The sequence below is a fragment of the Zootermopsis nevadensis genome, unplaced genomic scaffold (assembly GCF_977971745.1).
Source record: "Zootermopsis nevadensis isolate Lab colony 2312 unplaced genomic scaffold, Znev_1.0 Znev_ptg000001l, whole genome shotgun sequence".
Taxonomy (NCBI): Eukaryota; Metazoa; Arthropoda; class Insecta; order Blattodea; family Termopsidae; genus Zootermopsis; species Zootermopsis nevadensis.
Window position 1 is genome coordinate 11122783 of NW_028259133.1, and position 18890 is coordinate 11141672.

Consider the following 18890-nt stretch of genomic DNA (forward strand, 5'->3'; position numbering starts at 1 on the left):
AACAAAAGGAAGGACATAAAATATGTAAACAAGACAAATATGTGTTGAGAACTTGAAAACATCTACAAAGAATGCTTTTCCTTATTTTTATGTTACATGACAACGGAGTGATGCACTACATTAGTAGTTTCTTCTAAGTATATGGCACTGATGTTAAAGGTCCTACAGTTTTGGCTCTTGTATTTATAGGAACAGTAACAATTATATCGGATACTAATTTACTTAGATTAAGAATTAACTAAACAATCATTTAATTAAATCCATGAAGCAGAGTCCTTCCTGAGAAGGTAAATGTCACTCAACTAATCAAGAAATACTCTGCCCTTTATGGAACCTGAAGGTTTATTAGGAAAGTAGCAGCCATACCACATTTAATATCATTCTCTAATATATTAAAACACAATGTTACCTGATGCTGTATACATGTATGTAACATTACACCTTAAACATCTGATAGTCTTAAGAACCTGATTATTATATTTTATTTCTATACTTGAAAGAAATACTGTCATGCAATCGGCATTAACAATATTTTCCTACACTTTCAAAATGTCTATATTGCTGACTGACATTTGTGAATTCTTGATTTACAGTTGAACATTCTACACATTGCTGTAAGGCTTATGGAAATAACAATTACCAATGTTAAGACTTTTAACAGTGAAACAGGAAGGACATTAGCAACCAATAGCATAGAAATGCTTCACAGCTTGAAGACAAGTCAGAAGGACAAAGTTCAATATGGACCAAAACAGAATTATTAGACTGACAAAGATAGGGACCACTGGTATTTATTTTCAGGATAATTCATTTAGCTCAAAATAAAGCTATGCCATATACACAAAATAGACAAAGAAAGTAGACTAACTCCATGCCTTTTATGCTGCTTGAATGTTCATTACTATGTTCACAAGTGGATGACACTAGGTCTTCTCCAGAGCAAGACAAATCTAGTTCTGTTTCCCACAGCCTAGTTCTTTGAGATCCACTTTAATATTATTCTCTCACTTATGCTGACATCTCCTAAATAGTCTCTTCTTCCCTTCAAGCTTTTTGACTAAAATTGTATGTGCAATGCTACATGATCATTTATCCCATCTCCTTTAAATATACCACCCTATCATAAAAGAGACAAAGTACTGCTTAGCCTTTTAAAGCCCAGAGGTAAGTATATGTACCATCAACTTTTATAATTAGTAGCTATAAATATATATCTGACAGCATATTTATTGGTTTCATATAATTCTCAGTAAACAGTAATTTTTCCCACAACAGCATTACACAATTGACCTCTGCAATGGAGACATGTTGTGTTTACCTCAAGGCAAGAGCTGAAGCGTTAAATATTTAGATGAGCTTCAAGCATCAAGGGGCTAATGCCATTTGCCAATATGCCTACAAATAAGAATTACAGTTTACAGATTTTTTTACTTGTAAAAAGATCTACAGATGAAAAATCAGTTGACTGCAGAACAAAAATGTGGAATCTGATATGGACTGCTTACTCTGTACTGATGTTGACTTCAGGTGGTTTTCCCATTGCATTCTGGACTACAAGGAACAGCTTAGTGACAATTTCAATCACATGGCCAGTCTGGAAGACAAAGTCACCTTTCTTCTTGCTGAGATCACTCTGAAACAGGCAGCCGGGAATGTTCTGGTGGCTCGTCACCTCTGAGCTGGGGCTGGGCTAGAAGCATACATAACATGGCTGCTACGCTAACATCTACATCAACTGAGGTTCCAAACTACAAGACAACAAGGCAAAGTGAGACACAACTTGTATGGCATGGACATTTATGTTCAAGTCAAGGACAACACTACATTGGTACTAAGAACTAATGGCAAGGAGTCTAGCAGGCCTAATTTAAAAATTACTATAATTATATTTATGCACCAAAATGCAGTCCAACTTTGAGTTCATGAAATAAAGGAGTTCTGGGAAGAAATAATAAAAGCCTACTTTGCTATTGCAAAGACTTTCAGTGCTACAAAACTTGTGTTGCTAATGTCACATTCAGATAATATAAATTTTACCCAACAATGTAATGTAGCTCATGGAATGACATGCTGGACTCATACACTGATGGTCATTCATTCAAATCCTAGTCTAGTCATAATGTATTTACTGCTTGCAATTAAACACATGGTAAGGTCATCATCATCATCAATGTTGTTGTTGCTGCTGCTGTCACTATTGTCATTAATTAGTATTCTTTTCTTTTGAGAATAATTTCACAATCTTTGTTGAACATAACCTAAAAGATTCACAAGACCACCAAACTGCAATAGTTAACTTATAAACAATGCATTATATTATTATTATTATCATCAATTTTTACATAACAGTTTAACACTTAATATCTCAGTATTTAAAACTGATAACAGTAACAGATATGTTAATCTTCACAAGATAATGCTTCAGCACTATCTTACACAGTATTTTATATAGACTTTATACTCTATCTCCATTCCATATTTCATGCATATATCAAGTGGCTCATTAATTACCACCATCAAAGTGAAATTAACTATAGATTTCATGCAGTCAACATGCTTATTTTCATCCTACACAAAATTTACCTTTATAAAGGTAATATATTTTTCATGTCTGTTAGCATACATCATGCCAGGGCCATGTAGTGAATGATACAAACATCACTCAAAACTCACAAGTTTGTGCATCAAACATGCTGTTACTGCCAATCACAGGAAATTGAAAGTACAAGATTAGGAGAGACTTCAATGATGTAATATTTTATAAAATCAGTCAACTGGTTCAAAAGTCTAAAGGAAGAAATATACATGTAGCCAATTATCTTCCCTGAAAAGGAAAGTATGCTTAGGTAAATATATAATAGTCTGTATAATTTATACTAAAGTGTAGTTTAATTGGATCCCAATTAATTATACATTAAATAACTTGTTTTGGGGTTTTGATTTAGGGTGTATAATTCCTTACCTCAATAATTAATTTATTGAGTAGAACATTCACCTTAAGCTCAAAATGCCAACAGAAAATCTTCTGAAAGGGATAATTTTTAGAGGTTTGTCATGGGACTGGAAGTGGGGAAAAGGCTGAGTAAAGCCTTCAATAACTTCAAGTAATTTAAAACTCTGTCTATTCAAATTGTAATTAATTATACAGATAAAACATATTATACTACACCCATTACACTATTTCTGCTCTTGTAATATAGTTCTTATCAATTGTGTTACATTACATAACTGATTAAAATTAAATTATTTTAATCTTATTCTTCCTAAGATGTTTCCACTGTAAGTGTGTAATCTGTAAATGATTTTAATATAAAAGTAATTAAACAACATTCATCTGAGGGAGTGGAAAAAGACACCATGATAGAAAAATAATAGAACACAAAGAGAAATGTATTATGCTATTGTCACCACTGTTATGCATCAAATCTTACACAACCACTGTTGTGTAAAATGTCCTTGAAATAGTCTGAAATTTGTATTTGTCATTGACTTCATTCAATTTCAATATAATTTAATTAAACATAAGCTGTAATAAAAATTATAAGCTATTTGTCGCAGTCTGCATTTCTGATATAAGAAAGAACTAACATAAGACAAAATTCCAGGCTATGCTTTTCACTTTGTTAAACAAAATGTAAAAATTATAAAATCACCTGAGAAGATTTTTTCAATTTCAATCACAGTGAAAGCTTAAAGTCTTACAAATATAAGAAAATTAATATGTTAATATGAAAGGTATATTGTTATTGTAATGACCATAATTTCTAGTCTGAGAGTGCATTTCTGATGAGAGTTGAAAAGTAAAAATTACAGATATAACAAATGGAATCTACCCTCGCTCTACAAAGAAAGAAAAAAGTATAGTAGTTAGAGATGTCCTCAATAAGTATTAAATATCTGGTAAAAAGGATTTCATCTGTATTAAAACAGAAATGTACTGATAAGAAATTTGAACAGATTGAAGACCTCTTCTTGACATGACAGGCACTATAACAAATTCAAAATAAATTATGCTGGGTGGTAATTCCTAAATTGCTCATTTATAGAATATAGGATATTCTGTAGTTATAATAATACTGGCATAGCACACAAATTTATTCCAAATACTAATATGAATACACTGTGATATCCATTTTTACACTATCTTCCCACCTACTCCTTGATATTTTCAGTTGTTTGTTCCCAAGAGGTTTCCTTATCAAATGAATGTATGTACTTTTTATTTCCTCATCCATTCCATTCACAGGATGGGCTGATAGTTGCATGCCATAGACTTTCCTTGGTACTAGCAAACAAGAATAATGTCAATGAGTACATTGCAATAAAGTCACTGTCAAGCACCTTACAACAAGCCAGATATACCTTGCAATATTTTCACAAATATCTTAATTAAGACAGAACAGTAAACAGCAAATAAATACTGTGTTTCTTACATAACCATTTACATTGGCTGAAGGGAACAAACAATATTCATCCACATGTTCTCGAACAAGCCATTAGGTTACTGGTCACATCTACCTCGCTATTATATGTTATATATAAACTAAATAATCTACAGCCATGCTATGTATACCAAACAACTATCTCTATTAACATTAAAATCCATAAAACAGTGGTGTGACCAGATGCTCAAAACAACCATACTTTCCAAAGACTGCAAAAATAGAAAATTACTTAATATTTCTGGGAAAATTTTAAATATAACTGTCACTTCTAGATTTAATGTGTTCTCAAGATCTTCACTTCTAATGCATGAATAATGTTTTCTTATTCTTAGTAGAGTTAAGTCTACAATGCAAACATTTTATTTAACACTTCAAAAGTGCTTTAGAAGGTTAAATAGACAATAACTATAAAAACAATTCTCATTTTTTTAATGTACAATATTCTAACATATGTGGGAAAAATACTGGATGATCTTTCTGAGAGTCGAGAACAAGTCAGAATTTTTTAAATTGAAGTTAAAGGGAAATTTATTTTCAAATTACAAATTTTCACATTATGAACAGTTTTCATCAAACAAATTACATTTATAAACTGGGAGTTGGATGTCATGAATGGGAAAATCTGAGAGCCACTGATATTTAAAAATTACATCCCTCTTTCACAACAAACAGTGAATACAAATTAGAGTGTACTATTACTTACAGCACGAACATGGAAGACAGCTACATCGTCCAGGTATGGACTGAGGGATAACCGGTAGATCTCTGCTGCCGGCACACGGTATTTTATCTGCAGTGTGCGTTGGTCCAGTATCAGCATGGAGCTTGTTGACAGCACAAATAGGATGGGAACAAACTGTATACAGAGACAAAGTGATTTGATTTCAGGTCTTACTTCTTTTAGTACACTATATGAACAACGCAACATCTGTGTGCAATTCATTACTAACTGAAATCAATTAATCCCTTACAACAGTGATAATGAAAACTTTGTGATTACTGCAGAGTCAGTTATGAAGTCACACTAAAAGCACTTTAAGAAGACAAATATTCCAATGGTGTGGCCACATCAATAAACAAAAGAAAGTAGAAAATGGCTGTCTTCTGGGCTGTTGCCATGAGTCTGGTAGAAGTTTACTGACGTTTCAGTGGTCCTTGTTGCCTCCATCATCAGGGCAAAGAGTCATCACCCTGATAATGGAGGCAGCAATGACCTCTGAAACTTCAGTAAACTTCTACCAGACTACATAGCGCAACAACCCAGAAGACAGAAATCTTCAAACTCACTGCTGTGAAAAAAGTAGATCATGAATATGAAAATAGAAATGAACAGGAGATAAATGTGGACTGTGAGAAACTAAAGACCAAATCCAATGTGTCTTAAAAGTATTTCATTCTCTATGAATAAATTTATCACAAATACAGATACATAATGACAGACACTTGCTGATTGGATGGTACAATTCTGAATGCTAAAGGAATTAAATCTTATAATATTAATGTATTTAATATAATATACAATGTAGGAATAAAATCTGACATGGTTTAAAAAGTATATATGTAAAACACCACTCAATTTCATCTCACCACACAGAGAAAATTATAAACCAAAGCACCATTTCTGAAAGTGTTAAAAATAACTAACCTTCCCACTTGATCTTGTGATTTTGTTTATGATGTCTGCAAACACCACATATTGGTCATTGGTTTCTATACAGGCTTTCTTCCACTGGACATTCTGTCTAAGGCGTACATAATCCCCCAGAAAAGGATGTGACACACTTGAAAGAAAACACAGAAACTTGAATACTACACACTTTTAGAAACTGCAAGTATAACATATATCAGTGAAATTACTCAAGTTCTCACCTGCGTGGGTATGAAGCTTTCCTGTCCTTGAAGATAATACTAGCTGTCACTTTTTCTCTCATCCTATTTCTTGCCGTTTGGTCAAATTTTAGTCGATATCTGTGACACTGGAATATGAAATAACAGTAAGGTGTCACAATTAAAATTAACATTTACTCTTTTAAAATACCAACAGTTGGAGATGTTTTCTCAATCATAAACTTTACCATTTGCCCACCTTACTGTAGCTGGTTGTAGGCAAGTGCATAAAAGGTGTCTATAGAATTATCTAATAATTAGAAGTACATTATATTTTTGTTAATGCAATATGTATACCTGGAATTGCTTTCAAAACTTTTAGCATAATTTCCACAGGTGACCAACCCATGTCAGAAGATTGGAAGAACAGAATGACAAAGAATAAAGGAGGGAGAGAGAGAGAGAGAGAGAGGGAGGGAGGGAGGGAGGGAGGGAGAGAGAGAGAGAAAACACACACACACACGAAATCAGGACTATGATTTTTAAATGCCCCATGACTCAAAGCACTAATCATCCATCCACAGTCACGATTCAAATCAAGCTTAAAATCAAAGAGGTCTGCAACACTAATTAATTATACTTTTACAGCCAGATTTGACCAAAATTGAAAAAAATCCACTATAGTTACATTATTTTGTTCATAATGATCACCAATTTGCTCTTACATGTTCTAGTTACAAATATGTTACTTTCTTTTGAAGTCAAGTATACTAACTCTCCATTTGTGGTGTATTCGCCTAAGGATTAGACTGGTCTCTGCTAATCTCTTATGACACGGTGGCCATTCCCTGCTGATAGGAGATTCAGATTCTTGAGGAAGTTGTCGAGCAAGACGAAGCAGAAACTGCCACCTCTAGAAATAGAATTAGAAGTAATATATTTGATCCTGGACTATTAATATTAATATACACTGTAACAGATGCGATTTTAGAGTGCTTCAAAGAAAAAATTACAGATAACTGTTATTTCCATTCATTCTGACTAGTCCTTTAACAGCCTAATATTTACTTTAGCATTGATATCTACATAATGTATTCGATCAAGAATTTTATTTTTTGCAGGTCATTTAACAAATCTTTATCAACTGCAAGTTTACAGACTGCTGGAACATATGAACACTACATCCATTCTGTACAAGCAATATCACATATTTTGACAGATTATATTATTGTGGAATATGTCCTATGAATAAGATACAGGCAATAATGACCTGATATGAGCAAATAAGTTCTGCACTACTATCTCACCACAAGCATAAAAGAAAATATTTGGGACATTAAAATACAAATGGGTGGTAATGTAACATGCAACTGTATTTCTTTGAATTTATACATGTTTCTGCAGCATGGTTGGACACATTTTCTGTATTTCATAACAAATTCTGTAGGAAAGAGCATAATATACTTTGTTATATAAAAAAAAGCTGTTTTTGGTGTCTGCCAATTCATATCCTTTAACTTTCTTAAAACTTTAAAATATACAATACTTACATAAAATGGTTACAGAGACACCACAGGCATTCATGTCATGATACAGCTTTTTGGAGAACCCTGCACTTATCAGTACAGAACAGATTGAAGACTCACCTTCCAGTGAATGTAGTGTCTTTGTATTATGTTGACTGCCCATTCCACCTGCTTTCGGTGCCTGAGAATACGATACTCTTCTCTTGCCTGAAAGACAGCAAATATTTGTATGGTACTGCCAACACACCCTCAATATTCAGCATAAGACTTGTAGTTGACTAAGTCATTGATCTTCCATCAGAAACCAGAATTTAATTACATGAGAAGGCTGTAATAAAAATTAGGAGTATGAGCAGGATATGGACAGTATCAAATTATTGTTTGGGACATGGAGTATGCTAGAAAAAAAGAAATCATATTACTTTTCAGAGTAAATAAACTTAAACAATTATTAATTTTAATATCAATACAAGCATGTGCATGACATGGAGGTGTGATACACTACACACAGCATGTTATGTTGATTTCTCATCATAAGTTCAATCTAGCTCATACATCATCAATACTTCCTAAGAGCATCCTAAATGCTGCACATTTAGGTGTCAAAGTAAGAGTAAGAAGATCAAAGGTAGGACAAGACCTTTTTAGAATAAGAGGAATGTATAAAAAATTAAAACATTACTGCACATTTATGTTTTTGCCTTTATGTGTAGATTCATCTTACAGTTTTCTTGGAATAATGAGGTTCTTACATAATGAGGCTCAATCTATTAATTGTAATAGCCTATCAAAATTCAGTATTCTACTGTTGCAATAAGAGTAACCAGCAGGTTTCTAGCAAGTTTAAAAAATCAGAATTCTACCTAAACCTTTTAATGATTGGATATGATTATTATTTGGTGTCTAAAGTAAATACGCAGGTAATTTTTTTAGATAGTGTTTTGTCTTTAGAAAATCAATTATTGAAATGGCTATGAACTTCTTTATGAAAAACTTTGCTAAAGCTCAGAGGTAACATATTTCTTTGATTTTTAACAATGTTAGTGAGAGACAGAAACGATTTATTGCTTTTATTGGAATTAAAAGGTTGATTTAAATAACAAATGCTTAAGTGAAAAAAAAGTGTTTTGATCATATACAAAACATATTTCACGCATCTACAGTTTTGAGACAAAGTGACCGACTAAAATTAATAATCATAGAATGTGTACCTTGTCTATAGTAAGGAAAAGTCTAACTACACAACATAATAATGTAATGAAGCAAGTTTCAACTGTATAATACAGGGTTCATAATCTTTGTTTCTAGAGCAGAAGAAGAGTAACAAAAGCTGTGTATTTTCAGTAATGCATGGTCCATATTCAGCTATTTCCAAGCCTACTGGCTGCAAACACAGAAGGGAAGTGAATACAAGTCTTATTCAGAGTACATACCACTCTATATAGACACCACAAGTGTCGCCTGCCTTTGAAGTGGATGCCAAATCGACATTCCTAGATAGCCAGACAACCAAGACGCTGCCTCGATTATTGTTCTCCGCATTATGCCAACCCATAAAAACTTCAGACCATAGAATTATAGCAACTAATATTTGCTTTTGTGATCAGTTATTTTGACACACTGAAACTGAATATAAATAACTACATCTTTAAACAAACTAATACGTTTAAAGTGTCAACCTTTTAGAAAATATCTGCACACACAGATACTAGAACTGCTTAGCAATTTCATATTAATATTTGACTTAATTAATTTTAGTAAACATACATTAATTTCGACAAATGACAAAAAACACTAGATTTGTTCCATTTTGTTACAGGAAATTTTCATATAAGAAGTTAAATAAAATTGAATTTGTACTAAATAATGCTCAGAATAGACAAAGTATTGATTATAAATCAAGTCTCAAACAATTTAAATGATATGAAACGTACATTAATATTAGTTATATTTATACCAAATGGCCAGTGTCCACAGCACATATACTTATGGAGTTTACTGTAAAAACTAGAGATTGTTCCCAATGATGTTTTTTTTACCAAAGTACTTTTTCAGTGTGTAGCTCAGTTAAGTTCATATCATACAATTAATTTAAAATATCCCCGTGTCAAATATGATAAAAACATAAATAAATTCACCTTAGTTATGCATATTTAAAAAATAACTGACAGTTCATGAAAACAAATTTGTGAAAAAAGTAACTTACTCTCCAACTTCGCCATGCAGATGCAATAATAACCTGGCTATGCTTCTTTCGTAAGAATTCTTTCCGTTGTCTGTAGCCACGCCAGATTTTTTGCAGCAGCATCGCTAAGTCTTCCAGTCGTTCTCTACGAAACTCCTCCAACTCAAACACCTAATAACAAATATTCTACGTAGATATAGATGTCTTACACACAAAACATCAAGTCATAAGCTTTCTGTACTTGTATATAAATATAAATAGAATTATTCCATACTACTGCCTCGGCAGCAGGAGTAAAACAGATTTTTATTTTATTTTTAATTTTACATTTTAGGAAAACAAGTAACAATAATGTAGGCAGTTCCAAAAAAGTGCTAAAATTTTAACAAATTGTGTGTTCATTATTGCATACTCATATATAAATTTTGCAAGAGAATAATTTTGCTAAAGAAGTCAAGATGTATGAAAAGAAAGCAAGAAGAATATTTTATCTTAAGAGAAAGGAACTATTACAGGAATAAAGAGTTATACAATAAGGAGTTTCATAGTTTTTCTCATAACATAGTATTGGCAGAGTGAACAAAACGAAGTACAGATGGGTAGGATATGTAGTACGCACATAATAAACAAGAATATTTGTTTAAAAATTATAGCTACGTTCTTAATACAGTACATGTTATAATGAAAACATTATTTTCTTCTGACTTATACACTGCATTTAGCCAAAAGCTTATTGCACACTTTCACACCAGTGATGAAGAATTTGTTACAAAATCAAAGTGAAGAAGTCAGAGTGATTAAACTTGTAGCCTCATTTTTTAACATTATAGCTATCCAGTTTAGATTAACCTCTATTGCATGGTAACAGGACATTTAAACCCCTGGACCCTGGGGCTGACAACCAGACTTCAAGTGTGGGGCTAACAGTTAGAAGTATGCTAATACAAGACACAGCCTGCTGGATCATAAGCAAGCAGTTATGCACACATGATAAAAGTTAACAGCATCAGATAATTTGACTTACTGTTCTGGGACTTCTTACAAAGACCTTTGTCCTTCCAAAGGCAAATTCTCCACTTGGGATGGGCAGGTCCCTAATGAGGTAGGAAACACCTTCAACTGGAGGTCCTTGCCAATTAGGCCAAGTGTGCAATGAAAGCATCTTGTAGCGTGAAAGGAACTGCTGGTACGGTAATCGATAACAAAATCCTGACCTCCGTACCCGTACCGTCTCTATCAACCTATTCACCCGAGAAACAATGTCACTTCAATGCATCTTTAAAATATTTATAAGAAACTGAATATAGTGAAACTATCTACCATACAAAAATAAAGGTAGCAATGTTTTCTCTAGAAAAGCTTATATGATGATTAATCAGTTATAATATTTTAAAAATGGAAAAACTAAAATAATTCATGTATCTGTTCATAATGTATATTTCCTAATCACATTAGGGATATCAAGTATTTTCTGGATCCTAACATAAAGCTTCACAAACACACAATTTTATTCAAACTCTTGAATGTAAGCTTTACCCTAATTTTTAACATTTTAAACATAAATTAACACAGCATATTAAACTATAAACTTACACTGATATGTAGTAAAAAGTTAAATATAAAGATCAATATTGTATTGAAGTATGATTTCATGTTTCACAGTTTCACAAAAATCTCTGAAATATGAATAAAAGAGTTTGTAAACATCAACAATATAATACATCACAACATTGCATGTAATTTCAAGAGACATAAATTGTGTCTAGTTTGGGAGCTGTTAGTGGAAAGATGGGTCAGTTCTCAATAAACATGGATGAAAGCATGGTCACAGTAAAGTATTAAAAATGGTCATGTTGCACACCTAGAATAATATGGCTACAGCTCAAAGAACCAAAATTTTACAGAGAAGCACTCTGAAGTCTTGTATGTATTTAACAGTTAAAAAATTATAAGGACACTATTGATATACAGCAGGAATGAGAGCAACTGAAGATGTTCCCTTATTACACTATGTTGAAAACAATTTTGGATCCAAACAGTGCTGAAATATAATTAATTTTTTTAGGTGTGGCCCTCTTATTCTACATATGACACACCTTTAAAAACTTCAAGAATACTGATTTATTTTCCTATCACAACTAACTGCTATGCAGCATTCAGTCTACTACTACATGTACATAGCTTGACTTACATACAATCATAATTCTGTAGGATACAAGACTTGCATACTTTCAATCAAATATTATTGTAGATTACTTATTGCTACAGTGCTGGCTAGCCTAGCCTACAAGTGAGCTGACTAACCTAGCCTGACCCGACTTACCCTAGGTACCTGACCTGATGTTGCACCAGTGCCATCTCAAATATCCTTGGCTGCTTCAGCTCATTAGGTTTGATGCAACGAACATAATGTGGTTGTTTACAGCCAAGGTTTCGAACAAGGGCACTTATTGAAATTTTAAATTGGGTTCCTGTTGTAGCGGGCCGCTTCAAAGTTGACCGCTTGGGGTTTCCTGTAAGAAAAAATGATAGCTTCAAAATAAAACATATCTTACCTCCTTACAAAATTGTGTATCACCTTTTCCTCCAAAAGATTATATTGAGAAGTGTCCATAATAGTTGAACATCTCAAGAAATTTAAGGTATGTGCACATATATTAAAACATAATCATACTTTGTGAGATTATAAACAATTATGCTTGAGATTAAGATTAAGTGTAAGTGTGCATTAGTTATGAATACAGAAAAAGAAATGGAACAAAAACAATGTGAATATCAGTAATGATACTGAGAACAAAATCATACAGTGTCTTTCAAGAACTCCTTGTTTTAATTTCCTGGATTAGTAAACTAAATTCAGAATTGTATGTAAACAACTGTTATTTATGGTCTGTCACTCACCTTCAGGAAAAAGGGTTTTGAGCATAGGATGCTCACAATGATACATGGCAAGAGACAGGTCTCGATGCAGAATATCATTGTTTTTGTCCACAAACCCGCATACATTGTAGGTTACTGTGCCAGCATAATGTCTCAATCTGTAAGCAAAATCATAAAAGAAGAACTTCAATAAAGAGGTTATAAAATAGACTCAGCATCACAAGCATGGTAAAACATACATTAATATTTCAATAACAATGAAGCTGAGTGTTTACAGACCAATGCAACACTTTATTATTATTATTAAGTGTTCTGTCTTACGACAGGTCCATTGCTCTGCCCAAACAGAGCTCTCCAGTTGTCCCTATTCTCGGCTTCTCGCTTTAATTCCTGGAACGTCATCTTCTTTCCTTGTTTAAGGTCGTCGGTTAGCTGTATCAATCTTCTTCCTAGTCCTCTCTTTCCTTCAACCTGGCCTTCGGTGATATCACTCAGTAATCCATTCCTTCTCATAATATGTCCCAGCCAGTTAGCTTTCCTTCGTGTAATCGCCTGCAGAATGTTTCTTTGCTCGTTGACTCTCCTCAATACTTCTTCGTTGGTCACTCGATTCGTCCACCTGATCTTCTCTATTCTTCTCCAACACCACATTTCAAAACTCTCCAGGTATTTCTGTTCCTTCTTCCTGAGTGTCCAAGTCTCTGCTCCATACAGCGCGGCACTCCATACGTAACACTTCACTAGTTTCTTCTTCATCTCCAAGCCCAACTTGCTAGTGAGAAGTATCCTCTTCTTGACGAAAGCTGCCTTGGCCATGGCTATCCTTGCTTTTACTTCCTTGGTGCATAGGGCGTCCGTCGTGACTATGCTTCCCAAGTACTTGAAATGCTCCACATTCTCCAGCTGTTGGTTTCCAATTACAACGTTCAATGGTTCTGCTCTCGGTGCTATCCTCATTACCTTTGATTTTTCAATGTTGATTTCCATTCCATACTCTCTACCTGTTTCCACTAACTTGTCCATCATGTTCTGTAATTCCTCCTCTTCCTTTGCCAATACTACTAAGTCGTCTGCATACTTTACAGTCTTTATCACTCTTCCTCCAATTTTGAAGTCTCCTGTTCCCTCCAGAGCTTCCTTGGCAAGCCATTCCCCATACAGGTTAAAAATAATTGGTGATAAGCAGCATCCCTGTCTTACACCTCTACTAATCTCAACGCTGTTGGTGTCTCCTGAGTCCAGTCTCACTTTGACTTTTTGCTGCATGTACAGGTTTTTGATTAGTCTTCTATCTCTCCAATCAATTCCAATTCTCTGTAGGATCCTCATTAATTTCTTCCACAACATGATAATATGGTCAGAAAATCACAAGAAAAACAACCACCTGGATCAACTTGGCATCACTAGGAGGATAATATTAAAATGCATGTTATAGAAATAGGATATGAGGATGTAGATTAGATTCCTCTGGTTGAAGGTAGGAATCTCTTTGTTATGTGGAAAGTAGCATTTCAACTATTTAGGTAATTACATACCTGAAACAATTGGGTGGCAGGCTGTTGTCTGAGGTACCAGGTGTTGTAACAAAGTTCCTCTGAAACACTGATGTTCCTTTGACTTCACAGTGAGAATTTCCAGCAAAACACTGTGCCAGTTTACTAAGGAACAGTTCATCAGAAAGAACCCCTGATTTTAGGCACTCCTCATCCAGCATTGACAGAATACCATGATTGTTCTGTCATGGAAATAAAATAAGGACTATTAACAGTATTTCATTATGTCTACATGTCAAGCCAAGAAGGAATATAAGGGCTGTTGATATTCAACTCTCCTATGGAAATTAGCTTTGCAAAGAAACTTGATGGGATCACTTTTTATAAAAGTTTTAAAACCACAAATTCTGATCATTCTTGTTAGTCAACTGATGTAAAATACTTTCTTAAACAGTTTGAGATAAAATGTTTTTTTATTACTAAAACTTTATAAATCTTGTAACTTAACAAGCAAAACAAACATAAAATATCTGGAGAATACACACTGTGATGCTACACTACAGAACTGAATATGAAAAGAAGATTCTTTAAAATTTCAGAAACATAAAGTTTGAAATGTGTAAGATGTTTTGTTGAAGTGCATTTAAGTAAGTTTCAATCAGATTTATAGAATGACACTTACATGATAAAAAATCTATTGTATCTACTCTACAGCATACCTTCTCTATAAGTTCACAGATAACAGAGTTGTTGAAGAACTCAATAGGCATCCACTCTATCCCTTCACGCGTATATTCTTCTTGCTCCTCTTTCAGTGTTGTCTCCACCACTACTTGGTGCAGCTTCTCATTGCAGAAATTGATTATGAACTGCTCAAACCCATTTCGTTCAAACATCTCAAACCCATACACATCCAAGATGCCCAATACTTTCCTTTTACCATACTGTTTCACCTACAGAGGCAAAATTTAATTTTATGCAAAACTATTCAAAATAATGTATGAATGAAAAGACACCATCAGCTTCAGTATGTTATTTTAGACTTTTTTTTAGAATTGGGTATTGTTTTACTAAACTCAGACTGCAATCATAAACACTGAATGATCATATTAATGAGAATGTTCATCTAATAATTAATGAATCAAATAACTACTAGATACATCATCAAAAACATAATCCTGTTTCAATTCAATTCAATTAAATTCTATAAAATTACCCTTTGTGTTCGACACATCGTAAGATTATTCAGAAATTAGTATACTTTATATTATTTTATAATGTTATCGCAGGACGATGCTCATGTGTTTATTCTCTAGGAATGTATAAAACACTTTTATGATCATTCATTAAATCTGGAATAAATTTAATGTCATTAAATGCAAAATATTATTTAAATCACTAAGTTAGCATCACATTGTTTCCATATTAAAAAGCCTCCTGACCTAAATTCAAAATTTGGTTTCCTAAGGCTTATGTTTAGTTTTCCATCACCCTATAGGCCTCATAACCTCCATTACATAAAATTATAATGTGGGAAGCCTGTGAAGGTAGGTATGTTTAATACAAAGTATTGCTAAGTATATACTTTTGGTCAATATTATTAGTACAATCCATTTATAACCTCAAAATAGGTAGGTTAGAAAGTTTACTACAATAATGCTTTTGTAGGTAACTACCTTGGTGCTCTCATTGATCTTGTTGACAAGCCAGGTGAAGAGGCGACTATAGAGAGCCTTGCATAGTGAGTCACGGGCATATGTGGCCTCAGTAGCACTCAGATCAGCTGTTACTAAGTCCTGGTTCTCCTCCAATGTACGGGATGTCATGGCTGCTTGTAATGTAGCTTGGTCTGAACCAATAAGTTCACAGACATCATAAAGCTCTGTAAGCAAGAAACAATGTCAGTACTATTCAAGAATTAGTAAAACATGGTGTGGAATCACCATATAACAAAGAACAAGTAAAGGTCAGACAAGTATCCACTTACAATCCAATTTCTTAAAAGTTTATGTGATGGTAACTAAGTATTACTGTTCTTTTACAGTTTGATTTGGCAAGCTATGTCTCAATGGAAATGGAACAGTGAATGGCCCATTGTCTGTCACCCAGAACATATATGAGTGAATATGGAGCAGCAGTAAATAGATGACATGGGAAAACCAAAGAACTTGGAGAAAACTTGTCCCAATGCCACAACAAATCCCACATGGACTGACCTGGACAAAAACCTGAGCATCTGTGGTGCAAAGCCAGCAACTGACTGCTCGAAACATGGCATCAGCAAGTATTATTGTATACTAACGACCTCTTTTAATGTTTGAAAGGTATATCAAGTGTCTGTCTGTCTAATAACTGTTTCAAATCTGTTTTCAGCATCTTTTACAACACATATATAATGCATAACACATATCTGTCTATGCAGTTTCTTTGGATGACCATCCCAAAATTCATAAGCCCTGAAAACTTTGATTATCTTTGGTGTTTTATAAATCTCTAAATTTGAAGTTTCTGTATTTCTACAGGCTAATGATCAAGTATCTGAAAGACTTCTTTAATATCAAAATGACTCTCATTCCCCTAAAATTCTTAAATTCACAATATTCCTACCTCTTGACACTGCCAAGATCACCCTTTCTGTTATCTCCATCTGTAGCCTACGTTTTTCACAAGCACAACATTTCTGTCTGGAAGAAATATTTCAGCCAACTAACACCATCCTTAAAATTCAGTACCTCAAAACTTTCCAATAGCCTCTATGTCGAAGGCATGACCCCATAAAATTCTACCTAGTTTCTGAATGAACTTGATGAGTATCTTTCTTTCAGAAGTTTATAGATCAAGCTTCTGTGTACTATTGAATTATAGATACTTTGCTTCTCTGACACTATCTTTCTTTAAATGTTTCAGTGTGCAAAAACCTACATCCTACACTATATTTCTGTCCTGCCTACTTCATATAATTCAGTTAAAAATTAATCAAACAACTCACTCTCTCATCTGCTTAAATCCCATGTGATTATAATTCCCAACCTATGCAAGCAACTTCTGACTGCATACTGAGATGGACAGATGAAAGTCACTATGTAAATATTTGGTAACATATACAAAATACTCAATAAAAAGAAATGTATTTGCGTGACTTTTAGAAATAGCAACACTGATTGTCTATTTCATTAGAAAAAAACACAAATCATAAAAACTGGCAGTGCTTTCAAAATACCAGGTTTTAAGTTTGTTTCCTAGAGTGTGTGTTTCATTCAGAAGTGACAGGAAAATACTATTATTATTAAAATGTATCCATCTGATCAAAAATAAAAAGGTATTAACTTTTTCACCTACAAATTTTTAAAGCAGAAACATACATCCAGATCATAGCTTCTTATTTTACTATTTTTATAAGTATTGAAACTAACTAAACCACTTCTACCTACAATGTTATTCTCTTGATGGAAAAGAGGTTTACTTTCAACATACATTACTTATGATGGGATGACTATTAAAAGCAACTTCTTAAGCAGCTCCTGCTGCATTTATTTTTGATGCAGCATTTAGGAAAAAATAATAAAAGGCTATGGACATGTATCTTGAAACTGCTATTAACCTTTATTTTACTAGAATAGGGGATTTAAAACCCCAAAAATAGTGCTACCAGCTGGATTCCAAGGTCAATGGTTTAGTGGTATGCTAATACAATGCAAGGACATAGTTACACTATTTTTCTCTTTCAGAAAAAGGCAATTAGAACAATGATGGGATGTGGCAATAGAGTATCGTGTAGAAATATATTCAAAGAATTAGATATCTTACCGTTGGCATCACAATATATATTTTCTTTATCATTGTTTGTATTACAAAACAAAACCCTTTTTCCATTAAACATTGACTCTCATACTATTGATACTAGACAGAGACAAAATTTGTATCTACCTCAAGCTAATCTAACTATCTATCAGAAAGGAGTTCATTATGCGGGTATAAAGATATTTAATAAATTACCCATAGAGATTAAGAATACCTCAAATAATCGTAAAAAGTTCAAGGTTGCATTAAGGCATTTTTTAATTACTCACTCATTTTACACTGTGGATGAGTACTTAATTGGATAACTATTGTAATAAAAATACTAGTTATATTGTTTTGAATTTAGTATGCTGCTTGTCTAGATGTAATTCTTTAATGTATGTATTTTATTCTTTTATACTTGAGTTTGTGACGTGTTCTATATCCACTATTGGATTTCTGGAACTTGTAAATAAATAAATAAATAAATAAATAGCAAATAAAAGTTAGATATCAACAGATTAGAAACTGTGAAATGCCCTCTTATTTCGTAATCACTATACATGCAAACACAATTAATTAACAGCCATGTAAAAGTCAAGATATCCGAGTAAATGCTGTATGTTTATAGCTATCAAATAAAGTATAATATACAAGTGTTTCATTTATAACCACATTGAGTGACTGTTTACTGCAGAAACAAAAAATAAGATAAACAAAAATAGAGAATTTAATTAGTTAACAATTCACCAAT

At 33.2% G+C, this 18890-nt stretch overlaps 1 protein-coding gene across 1 annotated transcript in view; it reads right to left on the minus strand.

Annotated features, from left to right (window-relative positions):
* The window catches only part of Myo95E (Myosin 95E), a 105816-nt gene that overhangs the window by 5461 nt on the left and 81465 nt on the right, over positions 1 to 18890 (minus strand). Inside the window, exons 11-23 of the mRNA XM_087342686.1 lie at positions 16033 to 16238; positions 15076 to 15309; positions 14399 to 14598; positions 12885 to 13021; positions 12307 to 12496; positions 11008 to 11224; positions 10005 to 10154; positions 7919 to 8005; positions 7048 to 7185; positions 6315 to 6421; positions 6091 to 6226; positions 5149 to 5301; positions 1506 to 1633 (exon numbers count right to left, since the gene is read on the minus strand). Of these exons, the coding sequence (XP_087198812.1) occupies positions 1506 to 1633; positions 5149 to 5301; positions 6091 to 6226; positions 6315 to 6421; positions 7048 to 7185; positions 7919 to 8005; positions 10005 to 10154; positions 11008 to 11224; positions 12307 to 12496; positions 12885 to 13021; positions 14399 to 14598; positions 15076 to 15309; positions 16033 to 16238 (2083 nt within the window). The remainder of the gene's footprint in view (positions 1 to 1505; positions 1634 to 5148; positions 5302 to 6090; positions 6227 to 6314; positions 6422 to 7047; positions 7186 to 7918; positions 8006 to 10004; positions 10155 to 11007; positions 11225 to 12306; positions 12497 to 12884; positions 13022 to 14398; positions 14599 to 15075; positions 15310 to 16032; positions 16239 to 18890) is intronic.